The sequence below is a fragment of the Aptenodytes forsteri genome, unplaced genomic scaffold (assembly GCF_000699145.1).
Source record: "Aptenodytes forsteri isolate BGI_AS27 unplaced genomic scaffold, ASM69914v1 Scaffold96, whole genome shotgun sequence".
NCBI classification, from domain to species: Eukaryota; Metazoa; Chordata; class Aves; order Sphenisciformes; family Spheniscidae; genus Aptenodytes; species Aptenodytes forsteri.
The window spans coordinates 4,544,960-4,557,365 of record NW_008795029.1 but is presented as its reverse complement, the minus strand read 5'-3'; the positions used below and the strand labels follow the sequence as shown (position 1 = coordinate 4,557,365).

Sequence of the window (12,406 nt, the reverse complement as noted above, 5' to 3'; positions counted from 1 at the left end):
AGAAGAGATTAAATGTAGCTGACCCCATTCTTCCACTCTCTTTAATCAGAAGTGTTTATGAAATGCCACATGTATAAGGGCTTGTTGCTTGCTTCACTTGTAATCTCTATTTTGCCTAGTAGCCTTTGCCAATTATAGGAAAAACTTACTCTTTTAATTCTTAATCCTACATCTTTCAAAAACAAACCCTTAAATATAAGGATTGGATTTGAGCTGGTAACTGTTTGTCAAATTCAGTCATTTAAAAGTATTATGTATTGCTGAAAAGAGGGCTTATCCTGTTGAATTATTTTAAAAGTACCGTATGTCTAAAGTATGTCTGTCATGTTTTCTCCTTCAGAAATCGATGAAAGGATTCCTCTTTGCTAAGCTGTATTTTGAAATAAAAGAATATGAACTTGCTAAAAGGTAACATATGTTGATGTATGTTTGTTTTTCTGTTCTCTAAAGTGTAAGAGAAAAGCTAAATGAATATGAAGTAGACCAGAGAAACCAAGATCAATTTCATGCTGTTTTAAGGTAGCAGTAAATGTGGGTATTGAGTGCCATTTAAATCTTTATAAAACAACAACTTAAGATTAGTTATGTGTTACTGAAAAACTTACCTGGTTGAAATGGCTGTTTTTTCCCTCATTGTATTATGTAGTTTTTACTTTTTCTGGGAACTACTGCTTTTTTTTAATAAACAGGAATACTTGCTGGCAAGTAAGTAGCATCTGTACATGTAAAACAATGTTGCTTCTTACTTTAAGGTCCAGGCAAGGTATCTAGAACAAAATCCGTCTGTACTTCCTGTATGGCAGATTAAGTTATCATAATAGGTTGGGGGGGAAGAGTATTACTGAAAAATATTGGTCAAGTAACTGACTTTTTTCCCCTCCATAGGTATATATCTACATACCTTAATGTACAAGAGAGAGATCCCAAAGCACACAGATTTCTTGGACAAATTTACGAAGCTGAGGATAACATAGAAAAAGCTTTTGGGTGTTACAAGGTAAGTACTACCCTGACCCCTAATGTCCTGCTTTATTCCTTTGTAAATGGACTTTTAAAATCCTTCTGGGCTGGACATTCTCAAACCCATAGAAGAAAACGTGTTCCTGGAAAAACTGTATTATTTGTACACATTTGACAATGAAAAGCATATGAAGCGCTGCAGAGGAGATTCTTCACTTTATATCACTTGCTGCAGTAGTATATTTTTTAAGTTGATTCTTTGGTTTTTTGTTCTGGGCTTGATCTTTGTGCTACCTGCTGTTAAATTCTTCCCATGTCATACATGGCCTTTTGGACTAAGGATCTGTGACTGTTGTAGAATTCCTTAATGTGGACTGTGATGACAACAGGAATCTAATTACTACTAGAAGACTGTAGGCCTAGTAGGTTTTTTTTCGGTTGGTTTTGGAGGGGGTGGGGGCAGAAGGGAGGGGCGAATCTAATTTTGATGAGGCAAGCATGTAAATGTTGAATTCCCAATTGAATGTCTTTGTTCTGGTTTTGGGGAGGGAGATGATGTGCTCAGAAGTCTGGTTGCCAACACAACTCCATGAAGTGCTATCACACTTCTTAAACTGTCTTAGCTTTTTTTTTTAGTGTCCATATCTGGGTAGACTAGAGGTCCTTATAGTCCTACTGCCTGTGTATAGCAGTAGCTGGTGGTAGATGCAGAGGGAGCTGGCTTTTGCATTATTTCTCTTATGCTCTCCTGAATTCCAGCAGTTGTATCAGGGCGCTGTAAACTAGCGGTGACATTTAGAAAGTCTTTTTTTAATATATTCTATATTGATAGATCTAACTGATCTGAATAGCTGGGTCTGTTTGAGGCATAACTTTCCTTCCTGTTCTATATGGATTGTAAGATCAAGTTACTTTTTTTTTTCCCTCCTGTGTGTGCATGGGGAAAACTAGCGTTCCGTGGAGTTGAACCCAACACAGAAAGATCTTGTACTGAAGATTGCAGAGTTACTATGCAATAACGACATTACTGATGGAAGAGCAAAATACTGGGTTGAGAGAGCTGCTAAGCTCTTCCCTGGGAGTCCTGCTGTTTACAGGTTGAAGGTAAATTCCAAATTACCTCTGTTCTGTGGCTTAAAGAAACTTTCAGCTTCTGACTGGACTGCTTTTTGCATGTCACCTCACGCAAAACTCTTCTTGGCTAAATTATTTTAGAATCTTTAATATTAAATCCATTAGATGTCACTTTCTTTGCAGTCTGACATTTTTGTCTAGCTTTCAAGAAAGCTGCAGCTACAGGCTTTCGTACCCTTTTTAATGTTTCAAGGTTAATCCTCTTCAGAAATGCCGAGAAACTGTGTTAGTTATCACATCTGAGAAGTTAAGACTAGATAGGCACTACTTGATCTTTCTATTGTGCGACTGGCAGGAAGGTAGCAGGCCTGTGAACTCAAGCTTTCTTGTTCTATGCTGCTTTTTTGCTTTTAAATCTGTATTCTGATCAACTCTGCAGAATGTGAGAAATGCTGCAATTCTCACATACTGTGTAAAATGCTTTCAGTCATGCAATCTCACTTTTGCACCGTTATATTAATGCGACTGGCAGGAAGGTAGCAGGCCTGTGAACTCAAGCTTTCTTGTTCTATGCTGCTTTTTTGCTTTTAAATTTGTATTCTGATCAACTCTGCAGAATGTGAGAAATGCTGCAATTCTCACATACTGTGTAAATGCTTTCAGTCATGCAGTCTCACTTTTGCACCGTTATATTAATTTTGTGTAGCTAAGCAGCAACCACATTGAAGTCTTAAGATGTCTGTCTTTTTTTTAAGCAAGGTAGTCTATGGCAGGGTATGCTGTCATTGGAGCAAATGGTTTGACAAACATTACTTACCATTGCGAAGAGGCAAATTCTTCTGAGGATTTTCTTATATGATAGTTATCTCCATTTTTAAATATTTGAGTATTTTGTCAAACTTTATGTAATACCTCAAAGCTATTAAGAGTAGTGTAGTTTGAGTAATGTAGTCTACATAGTGGAGGAAGGAAAACTGTCTGGTACTGTAGTTGCTGAAAAGCCTTACGTGGGAAATGAAATATTAACATGTTGCCTTCATGTTTAACAGGAGCAGTTATTGGATTGTAAAGGTGAAGATGGATGGAATCAGCTTGTTGACTTGATTCAAGCAGAACTTTATGCAAGACCAGATGATGTCTACATAAACATCAGACTAGTTGCGCTCTACCGTTCAAATAATAGATTAAGAGATGCTGTGCTCCATTGTCAGGAGGCAGAGAAGAAAATACCTTTGCAGTCAAGCTTGGAATGGTGTTCCTGTGTTGTAGAGACATTTGAGGTGTTTAATCGTATTTTGATCCTGTGATAGTCTTCCATATCCTTTTATCCTGGTCTATTTCTCTTAGTGTCATTACTCTGACAGCTATTTCTCAAGTGATTTAACTCCTTCAAATGCAAGTCTACTGAAACCAGTGGAATTACAAAATACTTCTTGGTTTTTTTAATTGGAATTTTCTCCCTAAAATTAAGCCTTACAGAGCTTTTGAGTTTCTAACTTCAAAAGCTGAGTTCCATTAGGGATAAAATTGCTCCGGCAAATAGTTCCCTGGAACTTTGCTGCTGAAGAATATGTTAAGGTCTCACCTGTGAAACTGGATTATACAGTAAATGCTACTAATATGTTTTGGAGAAGTACTGCCCTTGCCTTCATGGAAGGATGACTGTTCCTTATCCTGTGATGAACTTTCTTCTTTAGGAATATCTGGAATCTTTACAAGACTTGGAGTCTGATAAAAATAACTGGAGAGCTATCAAGAAAGATCATCTGCTGGCCTATTCCAGCTTTGTCAAAATGACACTTTCTTCTAGAGATGTTCAGGAATGCAGAGAGGCACTTGAAAGGTAACGTTTTAACTTTAGTAAAAAAAAAAAAAAATTCTCTAAGAATTGTTCTTTTTTTTTTTTATCTGGGTCACAGAACATCTACCAAGCTTTGATTTCACTGTTGTTTGTGGATGGGAGAGGCGATTCTCTGTACTAGCCACTAAGAATGGTTCTTACTGGGTTTGAACCCCAAGCTATCTTTTGACTGAGAGGCAAGCATTGTTTGAGTAGCATACAACCATGGAGAAGGCTCATTGATATCCTGGGTCAATTAACTTTGTAACTTCTTTCCCTTCAGTAAGAGAATGTTGTTCTATACTTCAGCAATTGATTAATCCAGATTTCCCAGACAACTAAAAAATCCCAAACACCCAACAACAAAAAAACAAAAAAACCCCCACCAAACCCACCTCTTGTGTATCAGCTTTGTTCTGGTCATTTTGTTCTAAATTAACACAACACATGCTGGAATAATTAGGAACTTAAGGTATATAGTATAATTGGGAAGGAGGAAGCCACTTGCAGTAAGAACATTCTCCTTCAGGGAAAACTGATGGTGCTACAGGGCCAGTTAAGCCAGCTGACTTCAAGGTGTATCATCTGTGGCGCACCTAGAGCAGTACAAAACAATGTTTGTAGTCAATGTGTTGATTAAGATCTGTGTTCCTTTCCTTGTGTTACCTTCCCCTTGCTGGCTTTTATTGACTTCCCTTTGTTCCTCAATTATGCAATGGCTGTTATATTGTCTTTTGTAAAATTATATTCTTCAGTCTGTTAATCTTGAATGAGTATTTGAAGCAATACAGACAATGGATGCAGAATACTTAATGCCCAAGTATGTTTTATTTTCTTTTTCTCCTCTAACATTGACCAAAACTATCTTGGGTTTTCTGCTGCCATTTTATTAGAGCCTTTCAGGGTGATTACATCTGAAGCACTTCCAGATCATGGCAATGCTAACAGCCATTATAGTTCTGTCAGGTAATTGCAAGAGTGTTTTAACTGTTTTCTGGAAGGCCTCTCCTGAGTGGGGGTTGTGTACTAGCCTACAGCTACTCAGATTTCTACAGTACCTTCTATTTTTGAAGAGCCTGTCTAGCTGTATTTTGGGCCTTTCTGATGAATGAAGGAAAGGGAAGAGCCAGAGTGCCTGGTGCCTCCTGCATCTCTCTAAATCTGCAGTAGTGAACAAGTTTATCCGTGTGGTTTGGGAGAATAGTTTTGAAAGCAGCTGTGCAAAGATGTGCTGAAAAAGACTGTAAATGTCTAGGTAATAATAAGTTTTACTTTAATAAACTAGGTTGAGAGCTTTGGGAGTTTGAGATCACCACTGTACTTTCTAGTGCAACTAAGGTTTAAGCAACGGAGACGGTACTAACCGTTGACTCACGAAGTTACTTGATTCACTGTTAAATAACATCAACCAAAACCATCTGCTATAGCTTTTACCAGGACTCTGTTTAGAATGAGTCTTCTCTACATTTTAGTTTTGATCGTGTACTTCAGTCAGTGAAACCATACGTGAATGGGGCTGATGAGTTGTCTCGTACCTTTGTGGAAATGAAAGGACAGCTATACATGCATGCTGGAACTTTGCTACTGAAAATGGCCCAAGATAATGAGGCACAGTGGAGAGCTGTGTGTGAACTAGCAGCATTGTGTTATCTGATAAGTTTCCAGGTAAGTAATTTTTCAGTTTATGCCTTTAGTTGATGCAGTTCTTGAAATGGTCTTGCTGTACGTGTCTTGAACTCCTGTATTCCTGAGATGAACTAGTGTTTGTGTGCCTAAGGAAAGACTCCCTCCTCACTCACGAAACCCTACTTTTTCACAATTCTTTAAAAGGTTTCAAATGACATGCATAGGGTAAAAGGGTATCTTCAGCTGTTTCCCTTGTTGGAGTAACCTGATTCTTAAAGGCTAGTGAGTTTATTTCCTACAGTATATTCCCTTTTCTGTAATACAGCTGAACACATACATTAAGCTTACTGCTATAGGGAGGGAAGGGGGGTGAACTGAATAGTTCCCATGTACTTGTTGCATAGACAGCAGAACTAAAAAATCAAGCTTAATTCTTTGCCTTATGAAGTAAAATTGATTGTCCTTTTTATGCCACTGCTTGCGTTCCAGGTATTACTTGCTCTTGTGCGCACTTAATGTTACTTGCAATAGCTATAATTGCCCACCTCAGGGTTTTGTGTGTTTTCGGTGGGTTCCCCGCTCCCTCCCCCCCCCCCCAGGATATGTGACATAGTACCTTCAGAATGAATTATGTATTTTTTTCTATAGTTTTCTAATGCTAAAAAGAAGCTTGTTTCCTAATTCTTAAGACTAAATGATCTAGTTGTGTGATTCTCATTGTGAGAAAGCTGTAACAATTCTCTCCTTACTTCACCAGGTTCCTAAACCAAAGTCAAAACTAATAAAGGGGGATCAAACTGGACAAGATATGCTGGAAATGTTGGCCTGTGATCGAAAAAGCCAGTCTGGTAATAAAAATAGCTACATAGTTCCATTTTAGTGTTATGGATAGTTACTTTGAAAGCTAAGTAGTTTGTTAAAGAACACATTCATTGTCTTGAAACGTAGTGTTAACACTTCAATGGGCAATAAAACCTAGATTCTGACTACATATGTAAAACAAAACAGTAGTTTGATCCTGACACCTAAAGTTTTTTTCTCCTCTTTAGCATGCTAGTAGAGTGTGTTCTCTTTTTTTTCAAATGTGGGTGTGTTTTTCCTCCTTTTTGCCTCTCCAGCACACTAAGATAGAATTTAACTTCCATGGTCTCTTAATCCACTGGAAGTGGCTTCTACCTGCTGATACTATTTTGCAAGTATTGTTAGGCCCAAGAGGAAAAGAAAATGTTACTGTTCCCTTATGAAAATGTAGGTTTCATAAGGGGAAATCCTGATTCCCACCCAGCCTTCGGTAGCAAGAACAGTCCAATGTATCATCCTCTTAATTGTTCATCAGCTTTGCTCTTTTTGCTGCTAAGTATAGACAGTTTTTCAGTCTACAAACTCTTGCAGGGCCTAGATGAAAACAAATGAACCCACTAGACATCAGGTTCAGTTGTTTCAGAATGGATTTTGTAAGACTGAATTCTTCCTATATTACAGCTACTTATTTTAAGGACAGTTGCAATGCCCCTACAATAGTAATAATAAGTTAGCTTTGTTTTCCTGAAGAACTGGATTTACAAATGCCTTAGGATTGTTGTCACTAAAAGCTTGGAAAGCCTGTGTGCTGAAACACTGAGCTAATTACAGGGAGAACATAACTTAATCTGTAGGTTTCATAAGGGGAAATCCTGATTCCCACCCAGCCTTCGGTAGCAAGAACAGTCCAATGTATCAAATATTACTTTCCTTATGTTTACTGCTTTATTTATGTGAAGTGATATTTTTGTTTCCTAGGTCATATGCTGCTGAACTTAAGCCATGGCAAGCAAGACTTCTTTAAAGAGATTGTGGAATCTTTTGCAAACAAGAGTGGTTCGTTTACATTGTTTGATAGCCTGTTTGAGAGTGGAGCTTCTAGAGAGAGATCTTTTATTGGCACGGATGATATTGGAAATGTCAGTACACAAGCACCAGTGCAAGTGGAACTTAATAAATATGATATTGGTAAGAGGTGTTACTTTCTGAAACTCAGCACAACTTTCTGTACCGGAAGCTCTTCGACAAATACTTCATATTGCAACAGAAGACAAATACCTGGAATAGCTGTCCAAAGTTGCCCTAATGTCCTAGGCAAGACTTAGACTTCATTGCAAAGCAAAGAAGTGCTTCTTGAATAATTCCTTAAAGATTTTGAAGAAGTAAATAGGCTTGCTAAAAATAGTCGCCTATTAGACTGAATACGGTGAGGATGGAAGTGAAAGGAAATCTGAGAGTCACCCCTTCGGAAGCTTATGGGGTTGATGCCTTGAGCACTCAGATGAACTGTCTACTTGATAAGTTTGGCTAACTTGAAGTTTGTAATCTTTCATAAATGAAAGTTGGAATTTTGATGCTCGTTGGTCTGCGAAGTATCTTTGGCTGCTCTGACAGAGTGAAATGTGAAATCCAGCTTTGATCAGATACAAGTCTTGCTGACTCGTAGGAAGTTGACATCTATGTCCAACTTTGTTTTTGCATAGGTGCTGTTCGAATGCACAATGGCAGCCTCCAGCACCTTGTGTGGCTTGGCTTGCAGTGGAACTCTATGTCAGTCTTGCCCCCAATGCGCAAATGGTTAAAACAGCTTTTTCACTTGCCCCAAGAAACATCGAGACTTGAGACAGATGCTCCTGAATCCATTTGCCTATTGGACCTTGAAGTAAGTAAACTCTCCAAGTTCTCAAATGTACTATACAATTTAAGTTTTTTGGTACTTAATACCTTTTATTTATTTATTTTATTTTTACAAAAACAGGTATTTCTACTTGGGGTGGTATTCACTAGCAACTTACAATTGCAAGAGAAGTTTAATTCTCACTACGGTGCACATCAGCCTCAATTCTTACCATTGCCAGTGTGCAAACAGCTCTATACCGAAAAGCAAAGATCCTGGTGGGATGCCGTTCGTACTCTTATTCAGAGAAAAACAATGTAAGGCTTTTTCAGTTTGGAAATGTTTGACCAAGCCTTTAGGCAGCTTGTGCTACAGCAGCTTGGACTGGTCCCAATAGATTCTTGTGAAATTAAATTTCTTTTTTGACATATCTTGGACATTGAAGCTTTGTTGTATTAGGGACTTGATACACTTGAAAGATTTCTAAAAACGGAATTTTCATTTCTAACAATGCATTTCTAAACTAGAGGCAGGTTAGGACTAAAACTGCGGGCTATATTCATCAAGCAAGTAACATGTGAACAGATGAAAAATAGAGAATACTAACCAAGGAATGTTTCTTCTGATATTCAGACCAGGAACAGCAGCAAAACTGAGGCTTATTGTACAGCATGGAATAAGTATTCTGCGAACACTGGAGAAGCATGGCCTTCAACCTGCCTTAATTATATACTGGGCAAAAAGCCTGCAAAAAACAGTAAGCTGAGATTATTTTTAAATATGTAGAAGCCGAGGTGTCTTTCTCTCATTTTCCAAAACAGACAGAGAGGGGGGAAAAAAAAAAGTCAGATAAGAACGTATTATTGAGAACTCTTGTTTATTTTGTCAGGCGAATTAGTTGTTTTAGTCACCCTGTAAAGTACTCTGTCTTAAATCTTGGGGGGGTTTACATCAAGAGCTATGTAAAGTAACATAAACTGTAGTGTTATTTTCTACATGTATCTCAAGTGTCAGAGAAGCATTCTTGAAACTTTTCAAGAAAACAGGAGAAGGATATGTATGAATAGGATTTTGACTTAAATTTGTTGAAATGACATGTGCTCCTATTCCCTTTTCTTCACCAGGGCATTAGCCTTAACTCCTTCTATGACCAGAAGGAATACATTGGACGAAGTGTCTACTACTGGAAGAAAGTTTTGCCTGTGCTGGAAACTATCAAAAAGAAGAGGAGTATTCCTGAACCTACTGATCCTCTCTTCAAACACTTCCATAGCGTAGACATTCAGGTACAGATTGATTAAGCCAAGGTTGAAGTAAGGGAGGGTCTATGTCAGAATCTTATGTAGTTGTGGGATTTTTCTCTGCATTGTGCAATTCATGTTGTTATTACTACAAAACTCATAATGATAAGATTTGGTAGCATCAGTGTCTGATAAAGGGGGAAAAAAATCTCTCCTTACAACTTTATTCTTACCTTTAAAACTGTGTATATGATTGGAAGGCACTGAACACCCTTAGTACCAACTTCCTTTAAGAAGTATTTTCCCTGTATTATAGGGAGAAAAATAATACTGGATGTGTAATTCCACAGTTAGGTATGAGTTGTCTTTCACTTTCTTTGTAGGTCTTTCAGGTTGCAGCGTATGAAGAAGAGGCATGTATAGCATTTGCAATGCTGGATGCAGTTGATGGCAAAACTGATGACGCTTTATTAGCATTTGAAGCTATTAAGAACGTGGTTTCATACTGGAATCTTGCCGTGGTAAGTTTATAAATTGCATTACCCCAAAATGCTTTGCTTTATGCACTTCTGCCTGATCCTAATTAATCTGCGTCCTGTTCTTTAGATCTTCCAAAGAAAGGCAGAAGAGATTGAAAATGATGCCATGCTGCCAGAAGAACAAGAAGAACGCAAAACCCATCTTCTTAAAAGCAAGCATTATCTAATGAAGATCATTGAGGAAAGCTCCTCAGATATGTCAGTAACTGAGAAAGTAAGTAATTCTTGCTTTAAAAACTTGTTTTAAGGGATGCAGTGGCTTTGGTTGCTGTTTCAAAATGAAGCCATTTGCATTTACGTTAGCTTTTTTAGACCAGGCTTTGCATTAAGGCAAGTTAAACTTACTTCTTCGCTCAAGACAAATAACCTGCTTAACACCAGTGGGCTGATAAACTCTGGGTAACTTCTGTAACCTACCAAATCATGCAATACTCTGACTACTCTGTGGATGAAAGATTTACTGTAAACAAATAGCTTTTGCCACTATCTTTTTATAGAGGTCGATAGTTTGAAAAAAATAGAATTAATGTTTGCGTGAATTGTCTTCTTACACTAATCTTAACAGATTTAGAGCTTTGCTGAAAAAACAGTACTTGTGTAACGAAAGCCTTACGAAAGCCTTATGAATTGTTCAGAATACATTCAGAATTCTGAATGTAGTCTTGTCTTGCTTTGAGGGAGAATTGTAATCATGACTCATGTTTCAAATAACTTTCTAGCTGCCGGTGTCTATTGAAACTGTGAGGGAAATGCTAGATACAGTGATCCAGGAACTTGGCGAGAATGGTGAAGAGGGAAGTCTTGCCTTCAGAAATGGTCTGTCACGAGCTGTAGATTCAGAGATGAAACATTCCACTCCATCACCAACTAAGTTCTCTCTTTCACCAACTAAGAGCTACAAGGTATATTAGCCAGCTATTATTTCAGGGAATTGTTATGTTTGAATAAAAATTCACAAGATTCAATTAACTTTTTTCTAGTTTTCTCCTAAAACTCCTCCTCAGTGGGCAGAAGATCACAGATGTATACTTCAAATGATCTGTCAGCAAGTGGAAGCTTTAAAGGTAAACAATTTTGTCACCATATTCAGTGAAGAACAGTTGGCCTTTTAGTTATGGTAAGGACTTAGTGATAATAGCATGGGCTAACTTACAGTTCCTAGACTACTACTTAAATCAGTGGAATTATCTTCTGTGAACATCTGCCTAAAATGAGTGCAAGAGTAAATCTGTCTGCTTAAAAACTCTTATTTGGGACTTGGGCAGGGGTGCAGAGGCAACCCTTGTAAGGACTGTATGCAAAAAGAGTCCTGCTTTTGTCAGCTTGGTTCTCATCCACTTGGCTCTTTTTTTTTTACTTCTGGCTTTAGAACACATTCTTAGTACTTTGTACTGCATGGGCAGATCTCGAATGATTCTGGCAGGTACCTCTTGATTTATTTATTTATGTTTTCCAAGCTTGAACATGCTTTTAAGTAGCAAAAGGGTAGGGACCATTCCTTATGTTTTCTTCTACAAATACCTATGTAATATATACTTATACTCTTGACTTGGCACACTGTCTTGACAGAATGAAATGCAAGAAATGAAACTTAATAATTCCAATGCAAATGCATCATCTCATCGGTGGCCTGCTGAAAGTTATGGAACAGATACAATGTCAGAGGGTTATCAGAGAGCACAAAATCTTCATGAAGCACCATTAACAGGTAAGTTGCTGCTGAATCTTTATCTAAACGCTTAGCTAAACCAAGTAAGACTTTTGAAAATATTGCAGAAATGTTTTAATGATTCACAATTGAAAACTGATTGCAGGGGAAAGTCCATTCAAAACAACAATAACAAAAAAATCAAGTATAAACTGTTTTCCTGCTGTTCCTTTTTAGTTGCTACCACTGGCCCGTCTGTTTACTACAGCCAGTCACCTGCCTATAACTCTCAGTATCTCCTCAGAACTGCCGCGACCAATGTAACACCAACAAAGGTGAGAACAAATCTATCCACTTAAGCTACTTCCAATGATCTACTGAAAGTGACTGCTTTTGATTCTATACATAGTTGGATGTAATTGCAGTTCCTTATATAGTATTTGGTAAACTTGTACTGCCAGGGATATGCTGGTAATTTATCTTTCTGCCTAATTTTTGGGATGTGGGGTTTAGGAGGAAAAGCCAGCAAAATATGTCTGTAATATGTTAGTACATGTCCCCTACAGGGTATGTGTGATAGCATTTAATTTTTTTTTTTCTCCCAAAGTAGATGGCAAAAGAGAATGGGGTTTTCAAGGCTTTTTTCATAAAAAACCAACCCACTCATCTTGGGCCACTCTTCCAATGTTTGTTTTCAGATGCCCTTCAAGATTTAAAGTAATCGGTTTAAACTAAGTTAAAATTAGTTTAGATTCAAACTTTCTATGAAAGTATGCCCTGCTTTTAAGAGTACATGTTATGTGGGCTTCAGCACAGTAAGACTTTGTCCTCTGTGTTACC

The 12,406-nt window shown here is 37.7% G+C and overlaps 1 protein-coding gene across 3 annotated transcripts in view; it reads left to right on the top strand.

Annotated features, from left to right (window-relative positions):
- The first annotated feature begins 336 nt into the window (after nt 1-336).
- RGPD4 (RANBP2-like and GRIP domain containing 4) overlaps nt 337-12,406 on the top strand; it is a 31,467-nt gene continuing 19,397 nt past the window's right edge. For all 3 annotated transcript variants that reach the window (XM_009276098.2, XM_009276097.2, XM_019471225.1), the window contains exons 1-18: nt 337-408; nt 886-997; nt 1,912-2,064; nt 3,084-3,314; nt 3,732-3,877; nt 5,347-5,539; nt 6,258-6,348; nt 7,280-7,489; nt 8,005-8,183; nt 8,280-8,455; nt 8,772-8,895; nt 9,263-9,424; nt 9,763-9,900; nt 9,986-10,132; nt 10,638-10,820; nt 10,899-10,982; nt 11,488-11,626; nt 11,804-11,901. In XM_009276098.2, coding sequence (XP_009274373.1) covers nt 347-408; nt 886-997; nt 1,912-2,064; nt 3,084-3,314; nt 3,732-3,877; nt 5,347-5,539; nt 6,258-6,348; nt 7,280-7,489; nt 8,005-8,183; nt 8,280-8,455; nt 8,772-8,895; nt 9,263-9,424; nt 9,763-9,900; nt 9,986-10,132; nt 10,638-10,820; nt 10,899-10,982; nt 11,488-11,626; nt 11,804-11,901 — 2,628 coding nt within the window. In that variant the 5' untranslated portion in view covers nt 337-346. The remainder of the gene's footprint in view (nt 409-885; nt 998-1,911; nt 2,065-3,083; nt 3,315-3,731; nt 3,878-5,346; nt 5,540-6,257; nt 6,349-7,279; nt 7,490-8,004; nt 8,184-8,279; nt 8,456-8,771; nt 8,896-9,262; nt 9,425-9,762; nt 9,901-9,985; nt 10,133-10,637; nt 10,821-10,898; nt 10,983-11,487; nt 11,627-11,803; nt 11,902-12,406) is intronic.